The following is a 24,480-nucleotide window of genomic DNA, read 5'->3' as shown; positions in this document are numbered from 1 at the left end:
AAAAACCCATAATGAAACTTATTCTTCTGACCTAAATGCCAGATAATGGCCCAGTCACGTGACCATGACATTTCCTCCAGCAACAATACTTTTCCTTTCATTTTAGTTTCCCATGGGCATTCAGACATTCACACACATGTCCATTCTGTGCTAAATCCTCAGATCTGGGTGGTCTGCGTGTGCTAACGTGTGTGACAGCAGGAAGCACAAACAGCACAGCTCGACAGCAATGAATGAAGAGAGGATCAGTGAGAGGATCAGTCTCCTGCACATTCACTTCCTACTGACTGTATTATTTTTAAAAGGGATACTTCCCCAAAAAGGCTTAAAATAACATGAGGGTGAGCACATAATGGCAGAATTTTCTAGATTAGTCACTGTTAAACCATTTTTGTACATTAAACAGTATTTTACTGTAGGACAGTTATGCAGTAAGTGCTGTATAATAAAGTTGCATTGTGAAAATTACTGTATATATTTACAGTTCATTACAGTAAATACATATACAGCAAGATAAATGGTGCTGTAAATATAAATACAGTATTTTGCTGTAATTGATTTAGTTCTTGTGAAAAAGAAGCTTGCTTGAAAGTGCAGACGTTCTGCAAATCTTAGTGTATTTGAGATGTGTGCTGGCAGGTAGTTAATAAAATAATAATAATAAATAGAAAGTCAACAGAATTAAATTTTTATTCATGCAGTCTGAAACATGAGCAGAAAATAACATAAGCTTTAGAATCTTACAAAACATAAGCTGACACCACACTAACTAGAGTCTAATAAGAATACTTTGTGTTAAAGTAACACAAGAACAAACAAATCTTGCAACTATTTGCCCAACAAAAAAAGAAAAAAAAAAACAAGTGAACATTTTTGATTGGCTAATTTTATGGATCATATCATGTCCACGGCCAATAAGAAATAATCTGCCAACATCTAATAGCAGTTACCATTGTATTCCTTTCCCACACACACACACACACCCACGACAATATTTATATTGTGCATATTACTTTACACTCTGTGTGATCACACCACATTCTGCTCCAACACTCACACACTTGTAATGTCTACACTGTTATCGGTCAAAGATTAATATGATGTCATCATCATACAGCAAAGACCAGAGATTAATGGACTTTGACTTTTTGGAATTGTTTATACTGTAATGCATTTTGTGTCACATATAAGCAAGTAAATATATTATTTATTCAATTCAAATACAGTAAAAAAAAAAAAAAAATTACTGTGAAATATAAGTCCAATTTTAAATAAATTCAATATTCTATTTATTATCTTTGAAAATCTAACATTTAAAGTTTTTATTCTCATATAATCCTTCAAAATTCATTTTAATATGTTGATTTGTTACATTTGGTGTTGCATGACTATTTGATCAATTTAAATCATTAATTTTCCTTCAGCTTAGTCAGTTATTCATTAGTGTTTGGCACAGTGGAATGAACCACCAACTATCACAGCATGTGTTTTATGCAGCTCATGCCTTCCAGCCACAACCCTGTACTGGGAATCACTTATACACACTCACACACTATAAATTTAGTTGACTCAATTCACCAATAATACCGCACCTTTGGACTGTGGGAGAAACCAAAGGAAACCCACACACACACATGGAGAACATGCAAACATCACACAGAAATGCCAACTGGCCCAGCCAGAACTCGAACTAGCAACCTTCTTGCTGTGAGGTGACAGTGCTAACCACTGAGACACCATACTACCTTTTCATAGCACTTTAAAAGTCTTTACAATGATTTTTACTTGCATGTTTTATAAAGAGTTTGTGAAAATATACAGTAAATACACAGCTGTATTAATATGCAGGTAAATCAAACACTAAACTAAATATTAAAAATCTAAATCAATTAGTTGTTGTAGTAAAATACAATGCTTAAGTGAGAGGGGGGAAATGGTAGAAAAGGAAGAGGTTTTAATGTCTCTGAATGGAAAGTTACAAACTCAATATTCTTTATAAAATAATAATAATAATAAAAAAATTACCACTTCCTCTTTACTGCACACAGCCTGTTCAGTCAGACTGAGATTGAAAAGAACTCAGGTGAATCTGAAAGCTGTAATACAAGCTTATTTTAACATTTGCAAACATTCTATAATCTCTCCAAGCCAAAGGAACAGTTAGACCGTAACACAGTGCACCTCCTGAAGTATCAGATACACTTCTGACTCAGTGCATAGGTGCTTGTGTGTGTGTGTGTGTGTGTGTGTGTGTGTGTGTGTGTGTGCGTGCACGAAGGGAAGGTTCAAGTCTCTTCAAGTTGCAGCTTAAACATACCCAGGCATTCACTGGAACGGAAAGACTCTTTGCGCGCACACACAAACACATTTGGAAAAAAAGGTGTGTGTGTTCACCTGTAGGATATCTCTCCTATTCAAAGATCGTGTTCTTACATGACTACTGTTGCACCTGGACTGCCGGAAAACCTGCGAGATCAAAGTCTTTGAGTTCCCGTAAAGCCAGGAGTTTACACACAAACAAACAGACATGACAGATTATCCACACGCTTTTCTTACCAATAACCATTATATAAACCTAAATGTTAGCATAAAACAGATCATTCTAGTCCTTGATTATAATCATTTGAGGCAGATTACTGGCAGGTAATATGACTACAAATGTAATAGTGAGGTATACAGCACAACTGTAAGTTAGAGAACAAGCATGTCAAACTACTGGAGGTTTTTAAAAGGAACTACAATCACCCAGCAGAAAATAGACCAAATCAACTCCACATTGTGCCTAAAACTTATACTCCAAAATATGACTTATTTAAATTTAACTGAAACAACACAATTCTTACTTTTTTTTTTAGACAACTTAATTGTTTTATGTTCAATACACTTAAATTTGTAAAAACAAGCGAGTTAACTTAATCAATTTGTGTAGGGACAAAATGAAGATATTGTGTGAAAGCCAGCATTTTTTACAGTCCAACACAACTTTATGTGGGTATATTGCTTAATTGATTAATTTAATACAGCACACACACTGTACCATGTCTGCCAGCGCATCTTTAAACACTTAATGTAGCATGTAGAGAGCAATGTTTCCTCTTTCATTCATTCACTGACACACACACACATGGGAGATGTGTATTGTTTGGTGGGTTGGGTTTTAACATTCATTGTTCTTTTGTGTGGTCGAGGTGGCCTGACAGCCCCACCCCCGAATTCACACAGCCTATTGGCCGATATTCTGCTCACCTATTGGCACAGCATCTGCTCCTCTCTATTGGCTGACATGCATAATTATCTGTAATCAGAACTAAAGGCTCCCGAAGCACACATATACAAGCAAATCTAACTCATCACTTGTTCATCACCCCATTTCCTTTGAAGGCAGGTGTGAATGAAGCCTGTCCACACTTGCTGGACATTCTCCAAGTGTGCCTTAAAAAAGGAAGAATTACAAGCCAAATGTCCATTTCTAGTTCCTATTAGGGCTGCAAGATATTGAAAAATCTGATATTGCGATATAAAAAATTTCTGCAATATAAATTGCGATATAAATACAGCTTCACAAGATATTTTGAATAGCTCGGTTTTCTGGGGACTCTGGTACAGCAATTTAATAATTACAATGCAAAAAAATACATTGTTTTGTCTTTTGTCCAAATATCAAAAACTTTTTAGATCAAGTAAAAATATTGTTTTGTTTTCACCGACAGAAGAAAAATTACGAATTTAAATTAAGAGTTTTTCCTTAAAACAAGCTAAATTATCTGCCAATGTGAAAAAGTGAAATCGTCTTGTTTTTTCTTTGAAATGTAGACATTTGGATTAGAAACAGGAAGAAAAAATTCTAAGTAAGACTTTTTTTTTTTTTTGCATAAATCATATAAATTCCATATAAATACAGTGATTGAATACAATTCTATAGCTCCTGCTCAACTATAATTCTATAATTATCTATAACAATTCTGAGATGTGCAATATCAATGCTGAAACGATATATTGTGCAGCCCTGGTTATTGTAGCACAGGAAAGGAATTGCCAAACCACAACTAAGACAATAGAATGTGGTTTCTGAATGTTGTTTGAGAGTAAAAACAATTTTATATATAATTTAACCCCCTTTTACAGATTTTGAAAATGTCCAACTTAGATTTTTTTTTATACACACTGTGGTTACCTTATATTGATGCTCAGTTTGTTGTTTTTAAATTACATTGCATCTACATGCAACCTAATTATCATTAGAATACAAGTAGACTGTTAGGTTGGGTTAGGGTTAGTGTAAGTTGACAAGTACTTAGTTGCAAAGTTTCTTGTAGTCAGTTAAATGTCTGTTGAAGGAGCAGTATAAACAGACAGACTACTAATACTCAAATGGACCATCAAAATAAAGTGCTACCCGTAATTCCACATAGCTGTATGCATTTGTTTATTTATTTTTGGACCCAGTTGTGTATGGACTCAAACTTTTTTATTTGGTTAAATCAACTGTTATGTTATAATCGTTTACCATGACAGGAATATATCATTAAGTACTTCCTAAAGTGATTAAATACCAAAAAGTGATGTGGACAAGTGCATAATATTTCATAAATAAAAATGTTAAAAGTTTTTGTTTTTTAAATAACTAATAAAATGTCTTAAGTCAGCAAATATTTCCTTCTGTAAAGATCCTAATTACTATTGTAAACTTGCACAACATCAAGCTCAATGTTACAACTGTTTTCATTTTTTTGATGATGTAAATACAATCAACTACCTACACTTACTGGCCACTTTATTAGGTACACCTTACTAACACCGGGTTGGACCCTCTTTTGCCTTCAGAACTGCCTTAATCCTTCATGGCATAGATTCAGCAAGGTACTGGAAATATTCCTCAAAGATTTTGGTCAATATTGACATGATAGCATCACACAGTTGCTGCAGATCCATGATGAGAATCAAACGTTCCACCACATCCTGAAAGTTCTCTATTAAAATCTTATGACTGTGGAGGCCATTTGAGTACAGTGAACTCATTGTCATGTTTAAGAAACCAGTCTGTGATGATTCGCACTATGACAATGGCACGTTAACCTGCTGGAAGTAGTCATCAGAAGATGTGTACACTGTGGTCATAAAAAAATGGAAATGGTCAACAACAATACTCAGGTAGGCTGTGGTGTTGACATGATGCTGAATTCGCACTAATTGGCGCCAAGTGTGACAAGGAAATATCCCTCACACCATTACTCCACCAGCCCGAACCATGCTTTTCATTTTCAGACCCTACCATCTGAATGTCACAGCAGAAAAAGAGATTCATCAGAACAGGCAACATTTTTCAATCTTCTATTGTCCAGTCTTGGTGAGTCTGTGTGAATTGTAGCTTCAGTTTCCTGTTCAGAGCTGACAGGAGTAGCACCTGGTGTGGTCTTCTGCTGCCGTAGAAGACCTGAAGTTTGGATGTGTTGTGTGTTCAGAGATGCTCTTCTGCATAACTCGCTAACAAGTGGTTGATTGAATTACTGTTGCCTTTCTATCAGCTAGAAGCAGTCTGCCCATTCTCTGACATCAACAAGGCATTTGCGCCCACAGAACTGCTGCTCACTGGATGTTTTTTCTATTTCAGGCTATTCTCTGTAAACCCTAGAGATAGTTGTGTGTGAAAATCCCAGTAGATCAGCAGTTTCTGAAATACACCAGCCCGTCTGGCACCAACAACCATGCCATGTTCAAAGTCACTTAAATCACCTTTCTTCCCCATTCTGGTGCTCGGTTTGAACTGCAGCAGATCGACTTGACCATGTCTACATGCCTAAATGCATCGAGTTGCTGCCACGTGATTGGCTGATTAGAAATTTACTTTAAAAAAGCAGTTAGACAGGTGTACCTAATAAAGTGGCTGGTGAGTATATAAAGTCACAGTATTGTTTGACTACAGCGCCTCCATGTGGTGCAATAGAATCATGAAATATGCAGTGAAGTGTTTTCCTCATTTCAATGCCACAAATTATTCAATGTGACAAAGCAATATACACATTCAAATAACACCCTTTATACTATTTGAAATTAGAATCATTTTAAAAATGCTGAATTCATTCTTTTTTTATATAAAAATACACCTGAACATCATCTTTTGATATCCACTTTGTTTTGCACATTGCTTCATGTGGACAGCTTTTAGTTTTTCCTGCACTATACAATAAGCATTACATCACATCCATCAGCAGTTGATAATTTGCAATTTCTCTGACTAAAGACAGACAAAACAGCTCAGGTCACGATATGATCGGTCACACAGGAGACCGTTTGCCTTTATTTCATGAGGGTTTATTGATAACATAAAATCAATGAAATGTTAAACCTTTTTTTTTAGTAGCACCGTTATATTCAGCTTTTAACTGAGTATTGCTTACATAGCCAATGACTGGCACCATGTTTTAAACCTGAAGTAGGAAATCAATGAAATGACATTTCGTTCTCCAAACCACTGATATAAGTATAGTGAACCATTCCTTTAACTAGCACACACATTAAAACCTACAAGCAGTTAAAGATACAGTGAAATAAACAGAAGCTAATTATATTTTTGATTGTAATATTGTTATGCTTTGCAGTTAGTGAGCATACAAACAATAAATAAGTGAAAAATAGCTGAATACATATAAAACATTGCTTCATCAAGTACAAGGAGTCTTTGCTTTTCTTTATCAAGCGCTGAGTTAATAGAGGTTCATAAACTTCATAAGGCCAAATTCATCTTTTTTTTTCAGTAATAGATTTCATAGGTCAAGCCGAAAAAAAAAGTTATTATCTTTCAAACTTGTAGCATAAAGTGAATGTTACTTGTGTAGTTTACAGATTTCACTCTTAATCTATTACACATCATGTGAAATGTGAAAGACAAAATTCGCTTATTGCTTACTTGAATTAAGTAAATCTGTGCTATGCAGTGCATCTTCACAGTGAGTCAAGAGATCCTTCTACTGATGTGAAATGTTATGTTTTTGTCATTTATACTCAGTCGGGTATAGAAGTGGACTGGTTCCTCATCCCACTGACCCACAGATGAGAGCGAAATCATGGGATCAGAGCTGGGCAGAGAGGAAGACAGGGTTTATGCATCATCACCGCCACACAGCAGCAGCAGGGTTTTACGGTAGTCTCCTGAAGTGTCACCCTGCAAGAACACAAAGAGAAGAGACTGAGCAGAGTGATCCAAAAAAATAGCAAATTAGTGTTTATGTATTGTCTGTGTATGAGGATACCTGAATCATTTTGTGCAGGGAGGTTGCAAAACGCTTGCGGAATTCAGCACGAACGTCAAGCAAGTCCACCTCGCTGCGGGTCACCATGATCCTGATCAGTGTCTGATCGTCAGTGCCTGCCCCCTACAGGATGAAGATAAAATTACTGCATGAAATACCCAAAATATCATTTTTGTAGCTTTTTGAATTAACCACTTTAAGTATGAGCTAAAATGTGCTGTTTTTGTCTTTGTTGCTTTAAATATGATAGTGATATTAAGAAATAATAAATTCAAGTTATTAAATATAACATTTAAAGTATATTTTCTTTGAAATGCTTTTCAAAAACACCCCCCTCACAGACCTCTCTTTTAAATAAACATTTTGTAGTATGCTATAAAATGTATACTTTACAATATTATATTTGTGCATATATATTAGATTAGTCAGTAGTGCAGCCTTCTAACAAAGGATATACGAAACAGTCTAAAACATTTGTACACCCAAATTGATGTTTTTTAAGAGAAATATATATTTTTTTAAATGAAGAGAAACAAAAAAAAATTATATACACACATTTTACAAAATAGCTTTTTGAAATGCTATTGTTCAAGTTTAAGCTAAAATGCGCTGTTTTTTGTGTTACAAAAATACAATTACAGTCACAAAAATAAATACAATTGAGCTGGTGCTCTTGGCCTCCTTTTCAGAGCTTCAAACCAGAAAATCACAGACCAACTGGACAGAGATATGGTTTTACAGGGATTCCCCCAATGTTTACACCTTTTCTGAAGTATTGCGTCCTAAAGTAACTGAATTTGCAGTGTCTTTTCTCAAAATTTGCTGTAGTTTGTCACATTTTTTGTGTTGTTTTTTTTTTTAAATATACACATCTTAAACTCTCCATTAATGTTTTGATTTTAAGTGTTTACATTTTAAACTTATAAAGTCTGCTGCATTATATTTAATACAAGACTACAATTTATCAAAATAAAACTGTTAAATTTGCTTCAAACAATAGCATAAGAAGAACCATGCTAAACTATATTGATCAAATATGATGTATATACTGTATTTGTTCAATTAATCTGCTTTGTAGGCTTACTGATTTTGAAAGGAAACAGACCTTAAACGCATTACTAAGTCATACAAATCCCCGGAAATGATTAACCCAGGTTACTGGCAAATTAAAAGTCCTATTAGCATGCTTCGGCATTTACCCTTTTATCTCCGAGCTCAGGGTTCTCTCCTGGGAAAGCATGCTAAACCTGCTATTATAATCAAGCAATATCTAAGTGTGAACTCTTGAAATAGTAGTAATCTGTACAATATTTACATACCAACACAAAAATATAATTCCCTTGCATTTATTCGTCAGAGTTCTATCCAGTAAAATTGAGCTGCTTTTTGTTCTGTATTCTCACTTTCAATCAAATGGGCCATTAAACGTAATGTATAAATGTATAAAGTAGCCTAAAATAATAAAGATTCAGAGCACACTGTCATGTTTAGTCCAGACAAAAATGAAACTAATTGTTTGGAAATAAATACTAAATCAATTCTTTGTGTTGTTTGATTGTTGCTACTTGAAATGATTCCACTTAAAATGTGTTTGTGTGTCTGTGATGTAGCTGTCAGAGGCTTAGGCACTGATCCAATGCACATAGCCTACTGAAGTTCAAACAGACTTTGGCTGAACTTATGTTGTGATAATGTCACAGGTCACACAAAAGGACAACACCATGCCTAAAAGTGGGATTTATACTTTCACTTGGTTCAGAATTTTTTCTTCTTCTGATATTCATCTAGATGCTGGAACAGTTTCATATTGCCCTTAATATAATGGAAACACTGATTTTCCTTTTCATGCCTTTACAAACATTTTGAAGCATCGGAGGTTTGGATAAACGAATAGACTTAATTTGAAAACAGTAATTTCTTTCTTTCTATTTATCTAAATGACTTTAAGTTAAAGTTATGACTTGCAAGAATTTACATTTACATTTAGTCATTTAGCAGACGCTTTTATCCAAAGCGACTTACAAATGAGGACAAGGAAGCAATTTACACAACTAAGAGCAACAATGAATAAGTACTAAAGGCAAGTTTCAGGTCAGTAAAGTCTAAGAAGGGAAGTATTAGTACGTTTTTTTTTTTTTTTTTGTACAGTTAGTGTGATATTCAAAGAGGCAATTGCAGATTAGGAAGTGAAGTGGAGACTAAATAGTTGAGTTTTTAGTCGTTTCTTGAAAATAGCGAGTGACTCTGCTGTTCTGATGCAGTTGGGGAGTTCATTCCACCAACTGGGCAGATTGAGCGTGAGCGTTCGCGAAAGTGATTTTTTCCCTCTTTGGGATGGAACCACGAGGCGACGTTCATTCACAGAACGCAAGTTTCTGGAGGGCACATAGATCTGCAGAAGTGAGTGCAGATAAGAAGGTGCTAGGCCAGAAGTCACTTTGTAGGCAAACATCAGAGTTTTGAATTTGATGCGAGCAGCAACTGGCAGCCAGTGCAAACGGACTAGCAGCGGAGTGACATGTGCTCGTTTAGGTTCATTGAAGACAACTCGTGCTGCTGCATTCTGGAGCAGTTGAAGAGGCTTGATAGAGTTAGCTGGAAGCCCAGCTAGTAGAGAGTTCCAGTAATCCAGTTTGGAGAGAACAAGAGCTTGAACAAGGAGTTGAGCTGCATGTTCAGATAAGAAGGGTCGGATCTTTCTGATGTTATAGAGTGCAAATCTGCACGATCGAGCAGTTCTAGAAATGTGGCCAGAGAAGTTTAGTTGGTCATCAATCGTTACTCCAAGGCTTTTCACCATTTTGGATGCAGTAATGGTTGCCCCATCCATCTGGATTGAAAAGTTACGGTGTAGAGTCGGGTTGGCAGAAACTACAAGCATTTCCGTTTTTGCGAGATTCAGCTGAAGATGACATAATCGGTCTAGACATGATGCTAGTGTGGAGCAGAGTGTATTAGTGGCACTGTTCGAATCAAGTGCAGTGAGTTTGCGAGATGGAGGAAGAGAGTCTGAATTTCATGACAGGATTTGTATTTTGGCTGAAAAATCCATTTAAATGAATCCAACTAAAATAAAAAGTAATAAAGAAACCTAGATCATGCAGAACTTTTGATTAGTATTTTTTTTAATAAGCAGTCTTTCATTTATATAATATCTCAAGATATCATTTTCAAGGAAAAAATGTTGTAAACTGGGAGATAAATATATTTTAGTTTGTTTACTCAAACAATGAAACAAACTAACCTTCATGGCAGCGTAAAGGCTGTCAGCAAAATAACCTGGTACACTGCGGGCACACTTCACTGAAAAGGAAAAAGTTTGTTAGGAAACAAAACACAAGACACATTGAATAAAACACAGCGCTGCACATGGTTGATTCTTTAAGCAACAATTTCCCCAAATATGATTTGGATATGAAAATAAAAACAAAACCGTGTTTATAACTTACCCACAGCCAGCAGTATTTCTTGGAGGCTTCCTGAGGTCTCTCTCTGGATGCTTTCCTCAATCTCAAACCCTGACAGCTTTCTATACTCGTCAAACACTGAAGAAATACCATTAACAAATATAACATTAGGAATAATTTATACAAATATATATACATCAAAACAACAACTGCATGTATGGGCTGAACTAACCTCTCCTGAGGTGAGCATTACTACGGTTTCCCAGTATAGTGATGAACTGGCCTTCATCAGTTCCATACTTCTGTTCTCCTGCAGCAAACAGAGCCTAAAGCAAACACAGATACCTATTGACAAACTGATGTTTCACAATATAAGCGCTAGATGGCAGCATTTCTGCCTGCAACATTCTAATCTAAATATGTTACACGAGTTTTTTTCTTCTCTCAAATCATAAACTTTTTCCATTATACTTTTATTTGCGTCGTTAATGACAGTAAAATAAATAAGATTTATTGATAAAATATTATCAACTCCATGGTTTAAGTGTATTATGCTGCAAATTTATTTGATTGAAAAATACAGTAAAATAATAATAAATAATATATTTTTAAATTATAAATACAACATTTTTAAATAGATTTTCTTTTGAATGGTTTTCAAAATGTAACTGCTTTAATTATATGAATAATATTGTAGTCAAGCCAAATCTGGAGCTAACGTAACAAAAGATATGATAACAGTCCATAACATTTGTAATGTCACATTAGTACATTTTTTGCTTAAATTTAAATGTATTATATTTCAATTTTTAAGGATGTCTGATGACTAAAATATTATTTTTAGAAATGTATCCATTTAATAAATCGGTTTTGTACAAATGCATTAAAATATATGACCAATATTCACTGAGAAATGGATAAATGTAATCTTACCTGAGCATCACTTTGGATGAGGCTCTCTTGAATTCCTTGCTGTCTACTGGCCTATGGATAAATCACATAACATCCTTTTACAAAAAAAGCTAAATATAATCTAAATAACATTCGGTAATTTTACATCAAATAAAAAAATTCCCTCCATTTCCATTTAATCACATACACAAATTATTGTGGACTTTTTTTTTTCTTTCTTCCATTTTACCTGTAGCAAAACAACAAGCATTCTTTCGAAATGTCCCCCGGTATCACCAGTCACATCCTCCTCCAGGTCCTTATCATGCTCTGCAATACAAACCGATCATCAACATTGAGTGAGTAACATTCAATAAACTAGCATAGATCAAGCCACAACTTAATTAAATAAATAAACATTTAAATAAATAAAATAAATAAATATGTGGATATTCGAAACTTACCTCGCTTGTATGAACTTTTGATCTCATTGACTTCATTAGGAGAGCGAGATGCCAAGATCTCAATCAGCACTTTCTCATCTGTGCCTGCTCCCTGTGAAAACAAAAGCAGTGCTACAGATATACATTGATTATTTATAAAACAATGACATTTCAAGTGCATTTCACTCATGAATATTAGCACTTAAAAATGATTTACAGCACGATCATGTACCTTGATGGCATTTCTCAGACATGTGACCTCATAGATGATAGGAGGGGTCATCAGAGCAACTATAAGATCCTCAAACTTCCCTCCCAGCTCTGACTTTAAATCATTCACCAAATCCTAAACAGAAATAGAAGCATAAATGTTTTTATTATGTTATGTACTTTGTATAAATTCAATTAAAATGACTGAATAAATCATTTAAGTCAATGTTACCTTTCCATGCAGGGTTTTGTACGCAGCTTTGATTTCTTGACGTTGGCCATTACTGCGTTTGGTGAGAAGCTGGAGAATAGAATCCTCATCCGTGCCTGGTTTAAAAAAATAAATAAATAAAATAAATTATAATAATAAAAATAAATAAATAAACATGCACACACTGAGATTGTGTTCATTTGACAGAATAAAGTCATATACACAAAGGATGGCTCAAGGGTGAGTAAATTATGGAGTAATTTTTTATTTTGTGTGTGAACTATTGCTTTAAGAAACAAGATTTACTAATTAATGTCCGAGTACAAATGCAACCATACAAGATCCAAATTAATAAAAAAATTATTCACACATTTATTACATAAAAATATAATAATATAATTTATCCTTTTTTTATCATTTTTATTCTACAAGGGTCTGTTCTCTATTAGGCATGGGATGAACCATTTTCAAGATATACCGTGGTTTCGAAAATTTAGGTTTTAAAACTGCCAAAATTTTCTGCAATACCATTTCTTTAATGTATGTAAGATTTTTTGTTTATGTTTTTTCCCTTTTTTCTTTTAGGACAACAGTATCACCAGCAGAAAAGAGATCCAAAAATGGCATTTTAAGTTGTAAAGAAATTTGTGTTTGGGAACCTAATGAAGACAGCAGAAGTCAATGATTTATTTGAATTATTTTGTCTGACATCTTTACTGCTTCAAAATATTTTAAATGTTTCTCAAAATAAAATCTACAGTGTACAAAGGGGAAAAAGTTTTAGTTTTTACCCAGACATTTAAAAGAATATATTTTAGAGCAGTAATCACAAACCGTCAAACAGTGAAATCGTGATTTTTTTTACCCAAGGTTATCATACCGTCAGAATTTTATACCGGCCCATGCCTATTCTCCATACCTGGATTACTGGATTTTATTATTGACAATTTGACACAATCCAAGGTAGTTTCTATGAAACTCATTCAGGTGATGTTGTTATGGCAACAGGTCTGCAAGTTTAAACCTGCTTAGGAACAGGTTTATTTCATATAAACATTTTGAATGTGATACTGAATGTATCAACTGCTAATATTTTAATAAGTGTACTTTATTTAATTGGGGAAAATAAAAATCTGAATTTTGGTACAAAAATGTTTTATATACATATAATATATAAAAACTGTCGTGGGGTGGTAGATTATTAGGGGGCTGTTAACAGAGTTCTTTCTGCTCAGCTTTCTTAGAGTGAAGAATGACAAACATGATATGAACTTGCACTGTTCCTACTGCAGTCACAACGACTGGCATAGGCATTTTATTTAAACAGAAGCACCTGTATTCGCGGATTAAACGCAACATGGTTGGCAATCATGTATAACAAAAACAAAATAAATACAGAAGAACTTAAGGAGCATATACATTAACATTCAACATCCCCACTTGCTCTCACTTTTTTTCCCTCAACATAATTACAGAGTTCATACGCTAAACAAAGATGTTAAATTTCATTAACTTAAATTTTGTTGCTGGTTTTGTCAACACATCTGCAATCATGTTGTCAGACGGACAGTATTCATGATGTATTCAGTATTCAGTATGATAATGCACATTAAACAATGACAGCTATTATGAGGGTAATATGATGCAGAGCAGGAGATTCAGATACTTCTCAAATATCTTTTTTTAATAATCAAAAAATGCTTTTTTGATGCGAACTTTATTGAAATGCCCTACTTATAGAAATGTATAATACCATCATGTGGAAAATTCACTCTAAATAATAAGTACTCTTGACCCAATCATATCTGGTTATTTTCTGTCAAACTCACCAAGTCCTTTCATGGCCTTATAGAGAACCTCAGCATCGCTGTTAGCATTGAATCCACTTTGGGGCTTCACTGTTCCTCTGCCAGCCTAAAATATTAAGAAATAAACGTTAGTTTCATGTTCTCTTTTGTGTAATACACACATATTTAACATCAGGAACTTTAGTCAAACATCTATGAATCACAACCACACCCGGATTTCCTCAGCAGCCAAAGGGTCTGTCTCTTTAAGAATCTGTGCATTTAACTTCTACATACAGAAGTTTTCCACATGGAAACTCTGAGTGACTACCACAAGACTTCAAGTCAGCATGTGTGGGAGGCCTCACAAGATTGTATACATTCAGCGTTCATGATTGTGTCCAAAAACAGATGATATCGTCCACTCAAAATTCAGGAAGTTATGCAAGATTCCTGATCCTCAAATCACCAGTGGCTGTGACTGATGCAAAGATCTTGCAGGAATACAGTCAAGATCATGGAGATATCATGCAACCCTTAGCTGAAATCATGCACCTTTTTTATTCATTTATACATTGAAGTAAATGTGAAAGCAGACAACATTCCGATGATGCCTGTATGTGGATCGAAGGAGTAAGAAAAGACAAAAGCATGAAGAAGGCCACGCTTGTTTTTCTGATCTCAGTCCCACGGGTGACAACCACAGCACTAACAAAAGCCTTCAACAAGGAGCACACAAACAAATGGAACATTTACATGGCAACAATATATATTATTTAAAGAATACAAATATTTTTAAAATGCACACTTTTGTATATTTTTTAAATATACACATGACTAGTGTATTAAACAATGATTTCCCCCCCTACATTTACAAAACTTAATTATCACAAACTTGATTAACTTAATTATTTACAAAAATTAAAAAATTCTGTATTATCATGCCAGCAGTATGCAATGTAACTTTTAACATTGTCACTGCACACATCCAATCCACTACTGTTGTTTTTGTCGTAAAGATAGTTACAGACTGAAAACATCAGTCACCTAAGCAAATGTTTGCTACATTTTTAGACTTAAATTCTTTATTTTGTATAAATAAATAGGCAAAACACATAAGAAAATAATTATATTTAAGTAAGAAATTTTCCCAATGCAGCAACTAAATGTTGTCAAGTCCTCTGGGATTGTCCAATAAGCAAGGTGAACATGTCTATCGTATTTAAATAACCTAAATCAGCTGCTGTCTAAGACACTTTCCAATTACTACTCACAGCTTTTTTAATATGATAAACTAAATGTCATTTTGTTTTAGAAAAGACATTCATTGTTCGTCCCGAGCATGTTAATCTCTCAGCCACAGGAATGTGTTGGATAATTCAGGCCTGAATGCAATGGTTATCCAAGAATCTGCAAACATCCATTTAAAATCATACTGCAAACAGAAAAAAAATTCCTACTGACATATCATGGCAACATCTTGCACTTTAGATTGAATCTGTGCAAAACGGGCAGAATTCACTGATTCTGGAGACACGAGATGATAGATCAAATAAATATATTCTGAGCAACAACGAAAAAAGTATATTTTAAATGCCACATTACCATGTTCCTACTTTCCAACACTTCCAGAGATTTGACAATATTATTAAGTTAGTATTTATTTTAAAAACATTTAACAATATCACATGTGATTACAAGAATGAATAATAGCGAGTTTGAATTTGCAGACTGTTACTTGCCAATACAGTACTTTCCGTTTCACAACCATTGTAAAAACTTATTTTTAGACCTTTACTTTATTTATTTACATTTAATTTCCCAAAGGCTCCTGTGTTTAAAAAACTAGAACACATTTTTTAAATATGTTTTTTTTGTGGTCACTGACAATTCAACAGATGGAGTTGGTTGAAACTACTCTGTTGCTTCCATTCATTGAAGTGAATGGTAAATCATTAAAAACTATGACAAAATAAAAGCACCAAATGTCACTGAATGTCTTCAAACAGATCAACTCAATTACTTCCTAGTTTTTCTTTTTTGGTTGGTTTGTTTGTTTGTTTGTTTGTTTGTTTTGTTGCAGTACTGGCGACTGTGATCTGCCAGTTGGAATCATTACAGCTTTTCATACATCAGTGTGCAAACATTTGTGACATATTCAAATAAATGGAAATGAGAGCCATTTTAAATTTACCTAGAGCAACGATTTTGGTTGGTTTCTAATCTACCTGGTTTAACAGCTCAAAACAACTTTACATTCGAACTTTCACTGTACGGGATCTACAGTATAAAATACACATTGATAGTATGTTTTAGACTGTTCAGATTTTCCAGTATGCACATCCTTATTTGTAGTCAAGCCCATCATTTGTCTTATATTAGTCGCCACGTTGTCGGAAACTGTCCATTAATTTACTTTGACTGCGTTGTGTATGGGTGAATTAGAGGAACAGAACAGAGAGGAGGAGAGAACTGAGGCAGACAGGAGGAACACCCTTTGGATAGTTTAGCCCACATCAATGAGTCATCGTCGTGCTCTCTTTTACAACACTTTTGATCTTCCTAAACATTTGCGCTTGTTTGTGAAAACTTACACTCGCTGTGAAATAGTCTAATTTTAGTCGATATCTTTTCCTAAAGTAAAACTCTCCTCAAATGTGTCTCTTATGGTTATACACGGTAATAAAGCGTCGTTTTGTTTTGTAGTATGCGTTTGACAGAAGTACGGACATCACGCTTCTCTTTAACAGTTTTAGGCAGCAATGGGCGTCGACACATGAACTGTCGAATAAGTACCATTTAGGATGATTATTCTCAGAGAAGATTTATAAGATGCATAAATAAATGCGTTCGCAATGTTAATGCGTGTTACACAAGATGTTAGATAAACTTACCATCTTTGAGATTCGTGGACTAAGTTATAGGCTACTTCAAAGAGTTCGAAGCTGAAAAAAGCGACAAAAAAACGATACCTTAGTAACATTATAGTCGAGTTATTTATAATACACAATATACAAAGATACAACGTTGAATAAACAAAGTGTCAATAATAAGAAATTAATAATTTGAAACATTTAAATAATTTGAGTTCTCAGACAGGTAGCATCTTACCTGGTTGCTTCATAGAATATGAGTAGGAAAGTTCTAGTAATGGTATTTAGGCTAAATGTGTATTTTCATGCACTTACCGGGAGAAGACTTTCTAAGTTCGGATGAGCAACAGGACAAAGCGAGCAAGCAGCAGGAATGAGGAGTGAAATTCGCTAGTAGGAGGATTAAACTTGACTACGATTTGTTGAGCCACACCCTAGAAACCCCCTAGCTGTGGTTTATGGGTAGTGGTGTTTTTTCCTTTCTTTTTGATTTCAACAATTCTGTCATAAATCAAATCAGTGAACTGCTTCAGGGCACCAGGCATAAAAAAATAATAAAGTGCAGATAACTTTTTAAAACAAATTTATAAACAGGAACTTGTGCCATGAGGAGACAATGGTTTGTGAAACCTTAGATGGTACCCCACCCTGTAGGTCAACAAACGGCTTGAGCAGGTGCTCTTACTGTTTAATAAGGCAAAGAGAAAAACTAGCCTATTTGTAAAGCAACATATTAAGACATGTCAAACACACAAAGATGGGTGTCATGTTACATAAATCTAATGTTTTATTCAGAAAATGTCCCATTGTTAATCATTTACACTCGATGCATACATTCTGATTAAATTTCAAGCCCAAACACAATTCCCACAGCGCTGTTATTAAACAAAAGGATGCAATGATTAAAAAGGATGTCAGGATTAAAGCTGTTGTGACCAAACCAATTAAAACTGATACAAAAACACACATGTAACAAGTAAAAGTAAATTTGAAAGAATAGAAATCAGTCTTTATCATTGAAAATCCTGTAAGGTTTATTGCTTGAATACACAAATGACTGTTGTTCATAATAATAGTAATAATAATAATAATAATAATAATGTAGCATGTTAGCATGTTCGCCTCACAGCAAGAAGGTTGCTGGTTCGAGCCCTGGCTGGGTTAGTTGCCATTTCCATGTGGAGTTTGCATGTTCTTCCGTGTTCGCGTGGGTTTCCCCTGGGTACTCCAGTTTCCCCTACAGTCCAAAGACATGTGGTATAGGTGAATTGGGTAAGCTAAACTGTCTGTACTGTATGAGTGTGAAAAGAGGTTTCCCAGTGATGGGCTGCAGCTGGAAGGCCATCCGCTGCATAAAACATACAGTATGCTGGATAAGTTATCGGTTCATTCTGCTATGACAACCCCATATTAATAAAAGGACTAAGCTGAACACTAGAGACAATTTAACCTACCCAATTCACCTGTATTACATGTCTTTAGGCTGTGGGGTAAACCAGAGCACCCGGAGGAAACCTATGCGAACACGATCTCCCTGCGTGCTCCGATGCAATGCAAACTCCACACAGAAATGCCAACTCGAATCTCGAATCAGGCTCAAATCAGTGACCTTCTTGCTGTGAGGTGAAATTTAGATAAATAAAAAAAAAAGGCAAATTTTAGATAATTTAGCTTTAGATGATTATTTAGCTGAGTTAAACAATCTTTCAAACCTGATTAGACTAAACACTTCAGTGTCCTTTTGCAGGCATCAAGGTTTGATTGACATGCAAAAAAATGTTTTTGCATGAGTGTGTACTTGATCATCCTGCATTGTTAGGACTTACCTGGGGCAACAGTGGCTCAGTGGTTAGCACTGTCACCTCACAGCAAGAAGGTCACTGTGTCGAGCCCCGGCTGGGTCAGTTGGCATTTCTATGTGGAGTTTGCATGTTCTCCTTGTGTTCGTGTAGGTTTTGTAGGCTCTGGTTTCCCCCACAGTCCAAATACACACGTTATAGGTGATTTGAATAAACTATACTGGCTGTAGTGTATGTGTGTGAAAGAGTGTGTATGGATGTTTTCCTGTATAGGTTGCAGCTGGAAATATGTGTCATCACTATATCACAAAATTTGCTACTTTAGATTCATTTAGATTCACATCTAGCTACTGCTAGATTCATTTAAAATAGTAGAACATTTAACCACATTACCCTTATCCTGAGGGGCCTCCATTGGTTGCCCATCCAATTTAGAATGGATTTTAAAGTGCCTTTTACTGGTGTATAAATCCTACATAATCTAGCCCCAAATAATCTTTCAGAGCTGTTCCATTTTTATACTCCCATGACATTATTAAGATCCAATGAGCAAAATCTTCTTTTAGTTCTCAGTCCAGACTAAAATGTAGAGGGCACAGAGCTTTTTTGTGGCTGGTCGTGGTTGTGGAACAATCTTCACCATGGGAGTAGAATAGAACTATCACTATCTATTTTTAAATCACTTTTAAAAACGTACCTTTTCTGTTTGGCCTATTAATATTATGATAGTTTTTGATTATTGCTTTATTTTTAAATGTATATCTGTTGTTTCTCTTGTTATTATTTTTATGTTTTTATAATTTTCTCTGGGTGGTGCGGTGGTGCAGTGGTGTCGCCTCACAGCAAGATGGTTGCTGGTTCGAGTCTCAGTTGGGTCAGTTGCTATTTTTCTGTGGAGTTTGCATGTTCTCCCGGATCGCGTCGAATTTCTCGGGGTGCTCTGGTTTTCCCCCACAGGTCCAAAGACATGGACTACAGGTAAATTAGGTTGGCTAAATTGTCCAAAGTCTATATGTGTAAATGAGTATGTATGGTGTTTCCCAGTGTTGGATTGCAGCTGGAACGGCGTCTGCTGCATATAACATATGCTGGATAAGTTGGCGGTTCATTCCACTGTAGCAACCCCTAATTAATAAAGAGACTAAGCCGAAAAGAAAATGAATGAATGAATATTTTATATTTCACTAAATACTAAATAAATATCTTGGGCCCTACAGCCCTTTGGGCAGTCATGTGGCTGTTTTTATATGTGCTTTATAAATAAATAAACTTGAACTAAACATTAATTTAGTAATAATTTTAAGGTTGACTACAGGACTGACTGCCAAACCAAAGAATTTTTCTATTATTCATCCACTAATAGTCCTTAGAAATTATAATTAGCTAGACCTATTTTAACCAACACTAAGGTCAAAGTGAGTTTTAAGAGAAATGAGCAGAGCTGAATTTAGTTATTCAGCTGTGATTTATGCAGCTTTGTTTCATTACATGCAAGTAGACAACATTTCTACTTGATAAAAATAATGCACTTTGAAATTATATTGATTTTTTGGAAGAGAGCAAGATAGTAGCTTCCAGAACCGTCCGGCGGCGGACCGAACTATTTTTGGGAAACACCAACTTTTTCCGTTTCTCTCTCTTCCGTGTTGCGATAACAATATCTGACACTCGAAATACACAAAAAAGTTCCCCTTGCGTAGTGAATATTTATGTCAGAAGTACATTAAGAGCTCTTGTATGTGAACGGACACCCCTCCAGTCTGTGTAAATGGAATATGACCGGGCGCATATATGGTCCTCGTGCTCCTCCTGTCTGGATTGTGTTTCTCGGGCGGCGCCTTTCACATCTCTGAGGAGTGACGTTCACGACCGTCTGCAACCATGGAGTGGAAACCTATGGAAATAAACCCAGAGGTCTGAAGCTATTTCGTTACTTTTTCCTCGCTGGCCGAACTGTGTATCGTACGTGGCTTCGCTTTCTTCGTAATGACCATGTCGTTTGTGTGCGCTTGGTTTGTTTTCAGATGCTGAATAAGGTACGTTCGCTGAGTCATATGTGATGATGGAAGACTGGCTGTCTGTAGAGGACTGTGGCGTTCGTGGCTACACTGTTTTGGCCCTAAATCTAAACCGAAAGGGCGTGGACTTATACACATCGTCACCATAACACGTATTATGCATGGTTAATAAATAAAAGTGTCCGTGCATAATCCCTCTATTCAGATGTATCGCTTATCTATAGTTGTTAATAATAAACAGGCGAAAATGAAATTACCCTGTTATGTTTTACTCTGAGTATATTAGACTTTTTTTTCTTTTTTGCATAGATAACGGTATTTAGATGTTTTGTTTTCTACTGTATTTGTGTGTAGGTGTTGAGCAAGCTGGGTGTGGGCTCGAAATGGCGTTTTGTCGATGTTTTGGGTCTAGAAGATGAATCTTTGTCAGGAGTGCCCTCACCCTGCTGTGCCATGATGCTGCTCTTCCCTTTAACGCAACAGGTACGTACCGACGCACGCTGGCACGCACATGAGCACATCAGTTGACAAGGGCGTGGTCACTTGAAGTGATGTACTTCATTAAAGCGGTAAACCAAAGTATTTTTAAACCTTTGCTAAAATTTCATTATAGCAAATATTAAAACTGTAACGCTAAAGTATTGAAAATGAGGGTCTTAACTTATTGATTTTACTTGATCCCACAGTAGATCTATTTAATATTAATGCATGACCTTGCATTTAAATTCTTAATAATTGCATTTTGTTATGACTTTTTTTTTTTTTCATTGTGAACCTTAACCATACATTTCATTCCTGGTTTGTTGATCAATATTTACTAATACATCATAAAAAGTTAAAGTTGTATTGAGTAATGTTAAAATGAAAAGAAATTTTCTAAATGTAGGTTCAGGAGGAGTCTAATAACATTTCATCCATGTCAATAATTCTCATTGTGCACATCTAATCTGCAGCCTGTGCTTCACTGTCCTTGTGGCAGTATTTCTGTCATGCTTCCACCACCCCATCTTCTTATTCTCCTCAGTCTTTATCTTTACTGAAAGGCATTCATAGGGAAGTTCAAACCTAGAGCTCAAGCTGAGCCTTGGGTTCGAGACTCTTTAAAAAATGTGCAAGCCTTTAATGTGTTTGTTTACCATTTTAAAAAGGCTGAATGAGCCAGCAAACTTGTAAACATTTAAGTTTAAGAAAGCCTTTTTTTTAATGTTAGCTAACCCCCCCATGAATTACTTGAACAAGATATTTTGAAAAATGTTAGATACCTGAAACCATGGACTTCCATGGTAGGAAAAGCAATTACCATGCAACTCGGTGGTTGCGATTTTTTTTTTTTTTTTTTTTTTTTTTTTTTTTTTTTTTTTTTTTTTTTTTCTTCCAGAATTTCAAAGTAACTTGTCCAACAAATAAGAATCTCAAACTGGTTTGAGATGAGTGAAGGTTGAGTAAGTGACCATTTTCAGTTTTAAGCAAACATTCGTTTAACGAATGGGACCTTATTGTTCATTGTTGGTTTTAAATTAATTACTTTTTTTTTTCTTTTTTATTTCATTTTAGCATGAGGATTTCCGTTCTAAACAATCTGTTGGTGACTGTAAAGATGTGTATTTTCTGAAACAAACTGTGGTCAACTCCTGTGGAACTGTGGGCTTGGTTCATGCTGTGGCCAACAACCAGGACAGTATTGATTTTGGTAAGTGGATATGTTTAAGGAACAGAGCTGATGACCTTGATTTTTGAGTTTATTTATTGATTGATGCGGAAAACGAAATATGGAGTACACTTGTATTGATCATAAATTAGGCTTTATTATTGTATGAACAGCATAAATCACATCAAATCTGATCTTCTGTTCTGAATCTGATAAAGTCAGATGTTTTTCATTGAAACTTAAGTCTGAAGTCAAAATTATTGTGACTAAGATTCACTAGTTTAAACTGAAATGTGAAAGGCCATAAAAATAAAATGACACCCAGTTTTCTTTGTTTATAGGTTCTATTACATCTACGTTTAAGTTATTCTTAGAATATTAGTATACCATAAGATTAGGGTTAGTGCAAGTTGAAGTACTTTGAAAAGAGAATGTCTGTTGGAGCAGTGTCGGCAGATAGCTGAGAATTAGTTGACCGTTATATCAAAATTCATCAATCAACTCCATTATTCTGTTTTTAATTAACTTAACTAACTAACTCTGACTTCAATTGCCTTGGTTTTCAAAAAAAATTTTTGGGGGGCATGCATATGGGTCAGTTTGTGGTCGTTTACAATAGAATCTGATATTGGTCTCAAGAATCTGAGCACTACTCTAGGGATGTAAATATATATATATATATATATATATATATATATATATATATATATATATATATATATATATATATATATATATATATATATATATATATATATATATATATATATATATATATATATATATATATATATATATATATATATATATATATATATATATATATATATATATATATATATATTACAAGTGTGTAGTGTCAATATATTTGTAGGCAGTTTAGATTTGTGAGCGGCTGCTTATCCAACAAACAATTTTGTGTTTAATAGACAACTAAATGTAGACAGCTTGGCTAAAACAAGGCTAAACTTGGGCTGTCAGTGAAAATCTAATAGACATCCAAGGATAGCCCAAAACTGTACTAGTTATCAAATAGACTTAGACAGACTTTGTAGTCATTCATTTCTGTTTATTTGATGACTAGTCTTGTGTTGGGCAATTCTTGGAATTGGATGTTCACTGACAGCCCAAATTTAGCCTTGTTTTAGCCAAGATGACCATGTTCAGATGTCTATTAGACATCTTTTAAAAACAAAAACCGCTTGATGGGTAATGATTCATTTTTTTTTATTTTTTTACTTTTTCTCCCCCCTCCCTACTGTCTGCAGATAATAATTCTGCACTAAAGAAGTTTCTAGAAGCCACCTCAGGGATGTCTCCTGCAGAACGAGCCAAAGAACTTGAACAAAATAAGGTATTTATTAATGTCAAGCCACACAAAGCATGTGATTTCCCACATTTTTTTTTCTCCTTTAACCCAGAAACTGAAATTTTAGAATTGCTGCAAAGTTCATGCGACTAAGGCCCAGTTTTAAATTGTCCTTTTTATTAAGCCAGCAGTAGATGGTAATATTGTACTGCTTCACTTTGAATGGTGTTTAAAGAGAACAAATGTATTCAGGCTTGATTTTTGTGTTTTCAAATTAACTCAAGATAATGCTTTTACTCAGGCTATCCAAGAAACTCATGATGCTGTTGCTGATGAGGGTCAGTGTCGGGTAAGGCCAGACTGACATATGCACAAACGCACTAAATAATTTCTTAAATTGTTTAGATTAAACCGTTTTCTTGTTCTCCAACTCTTATTCCAACAGCCAGAGGCAGACAAAGTCAATTTTCATTTTATTACATTTGTCAATGTAAACGGTCGCCTTTATGAGCTGGGTAAGTGGATGACATGTAGTGTATGTGCTATTGTGCCAATGACCTGCATTTTAAATGATAAACTTTCTTACATATGTGAATTTAAACCATGTGTTTTGTACCTCAGATGGTAGAATTGA

The 24,480-nt window shown here is 34.9% G+C and overlaps 2 protein-coding genes across 4 annotated transcripts in view; one reads left to right on the top strand and one right to left on the bottom strand.

The window, feature by feature from the left end:
- The window catches only part of uchl1 (ubiquitin carboxyl-terminal esterase L1 (ubiquitin thiolesterase)), a 28,391-nt gene that overhangs the window by 3,230 nt on the left and 681 nt on the right, over nt 1-24,480 (top strand). Inside the window, 8 exon segments of one of the 3 annotated variants that reach the window (NM_201477.1) lie at nt 20,692-20,785; nt 20,896-20,907; nt 21,244-21,372; nt 22,444-22,579; nt 23,806-23,891; nt 24,148-24,195; nt 24,292-24,361; nt 24,468-24,480. The exon segment at nt 24,468-24,480 is cut by the window's right edge and continues 46 nt beyond it. In NM_201477.1, coding sequence (NP_958885.1) covers nt 20,753-20,785; nt 20,896-20,907; nt 21,244-21,372; nt 22,444-22,579; nt 23,806-23,891; nt 24,148-24,195; nt 24,292-24,361; nt 24,468-24,480 — 527 coding nt within the window. In that variant the 5' untranslated portion in view covers nt 20,692-20,752. 3 annotated transcript variants of the gene reach the window in all.
- anxa5b (annexin A5b) lies at nt 6,297-17,454 on the bottom strand. Its single transcript, NM_181757.2, is given in 13 exon segments — nt 6,297-7,162; nt 7,251-7,373; nt 10,495-10,553; nt 10,700-10,795; nt 10,890-10,983; nt 11,591-11,641; nt 11,799-11,878; nt 12,013-12,103; nt 12,224-12,337; nt 12,434-12,528; nt 14,242-14,326; nt 17,094-17,144; nt 17,388-17,454. Coding segments are annotated over 12 exon segments (954 nt in total). The 5' UTR covers nt 17,097-17,144; nt 17,388-17,454; the 3' UTR covers nt 6,297-7,099.

This window comes from Danio rerio, chromosome 1 (assembly GCF_049306965.1).
Source record: "Danio rerio strain Tuebingen ecotype United States chromosome 1, GRCz12tu, whole genome shotgun sequence".
NCBI lineage: Eukaryota > Metazoa > Chordata > Actinopteri > Cypriniformes > Danionidae > Danio > Danio rerio.
This window is presented reverse-complemented; position numbering and strand designations above follow the sequence as displayed.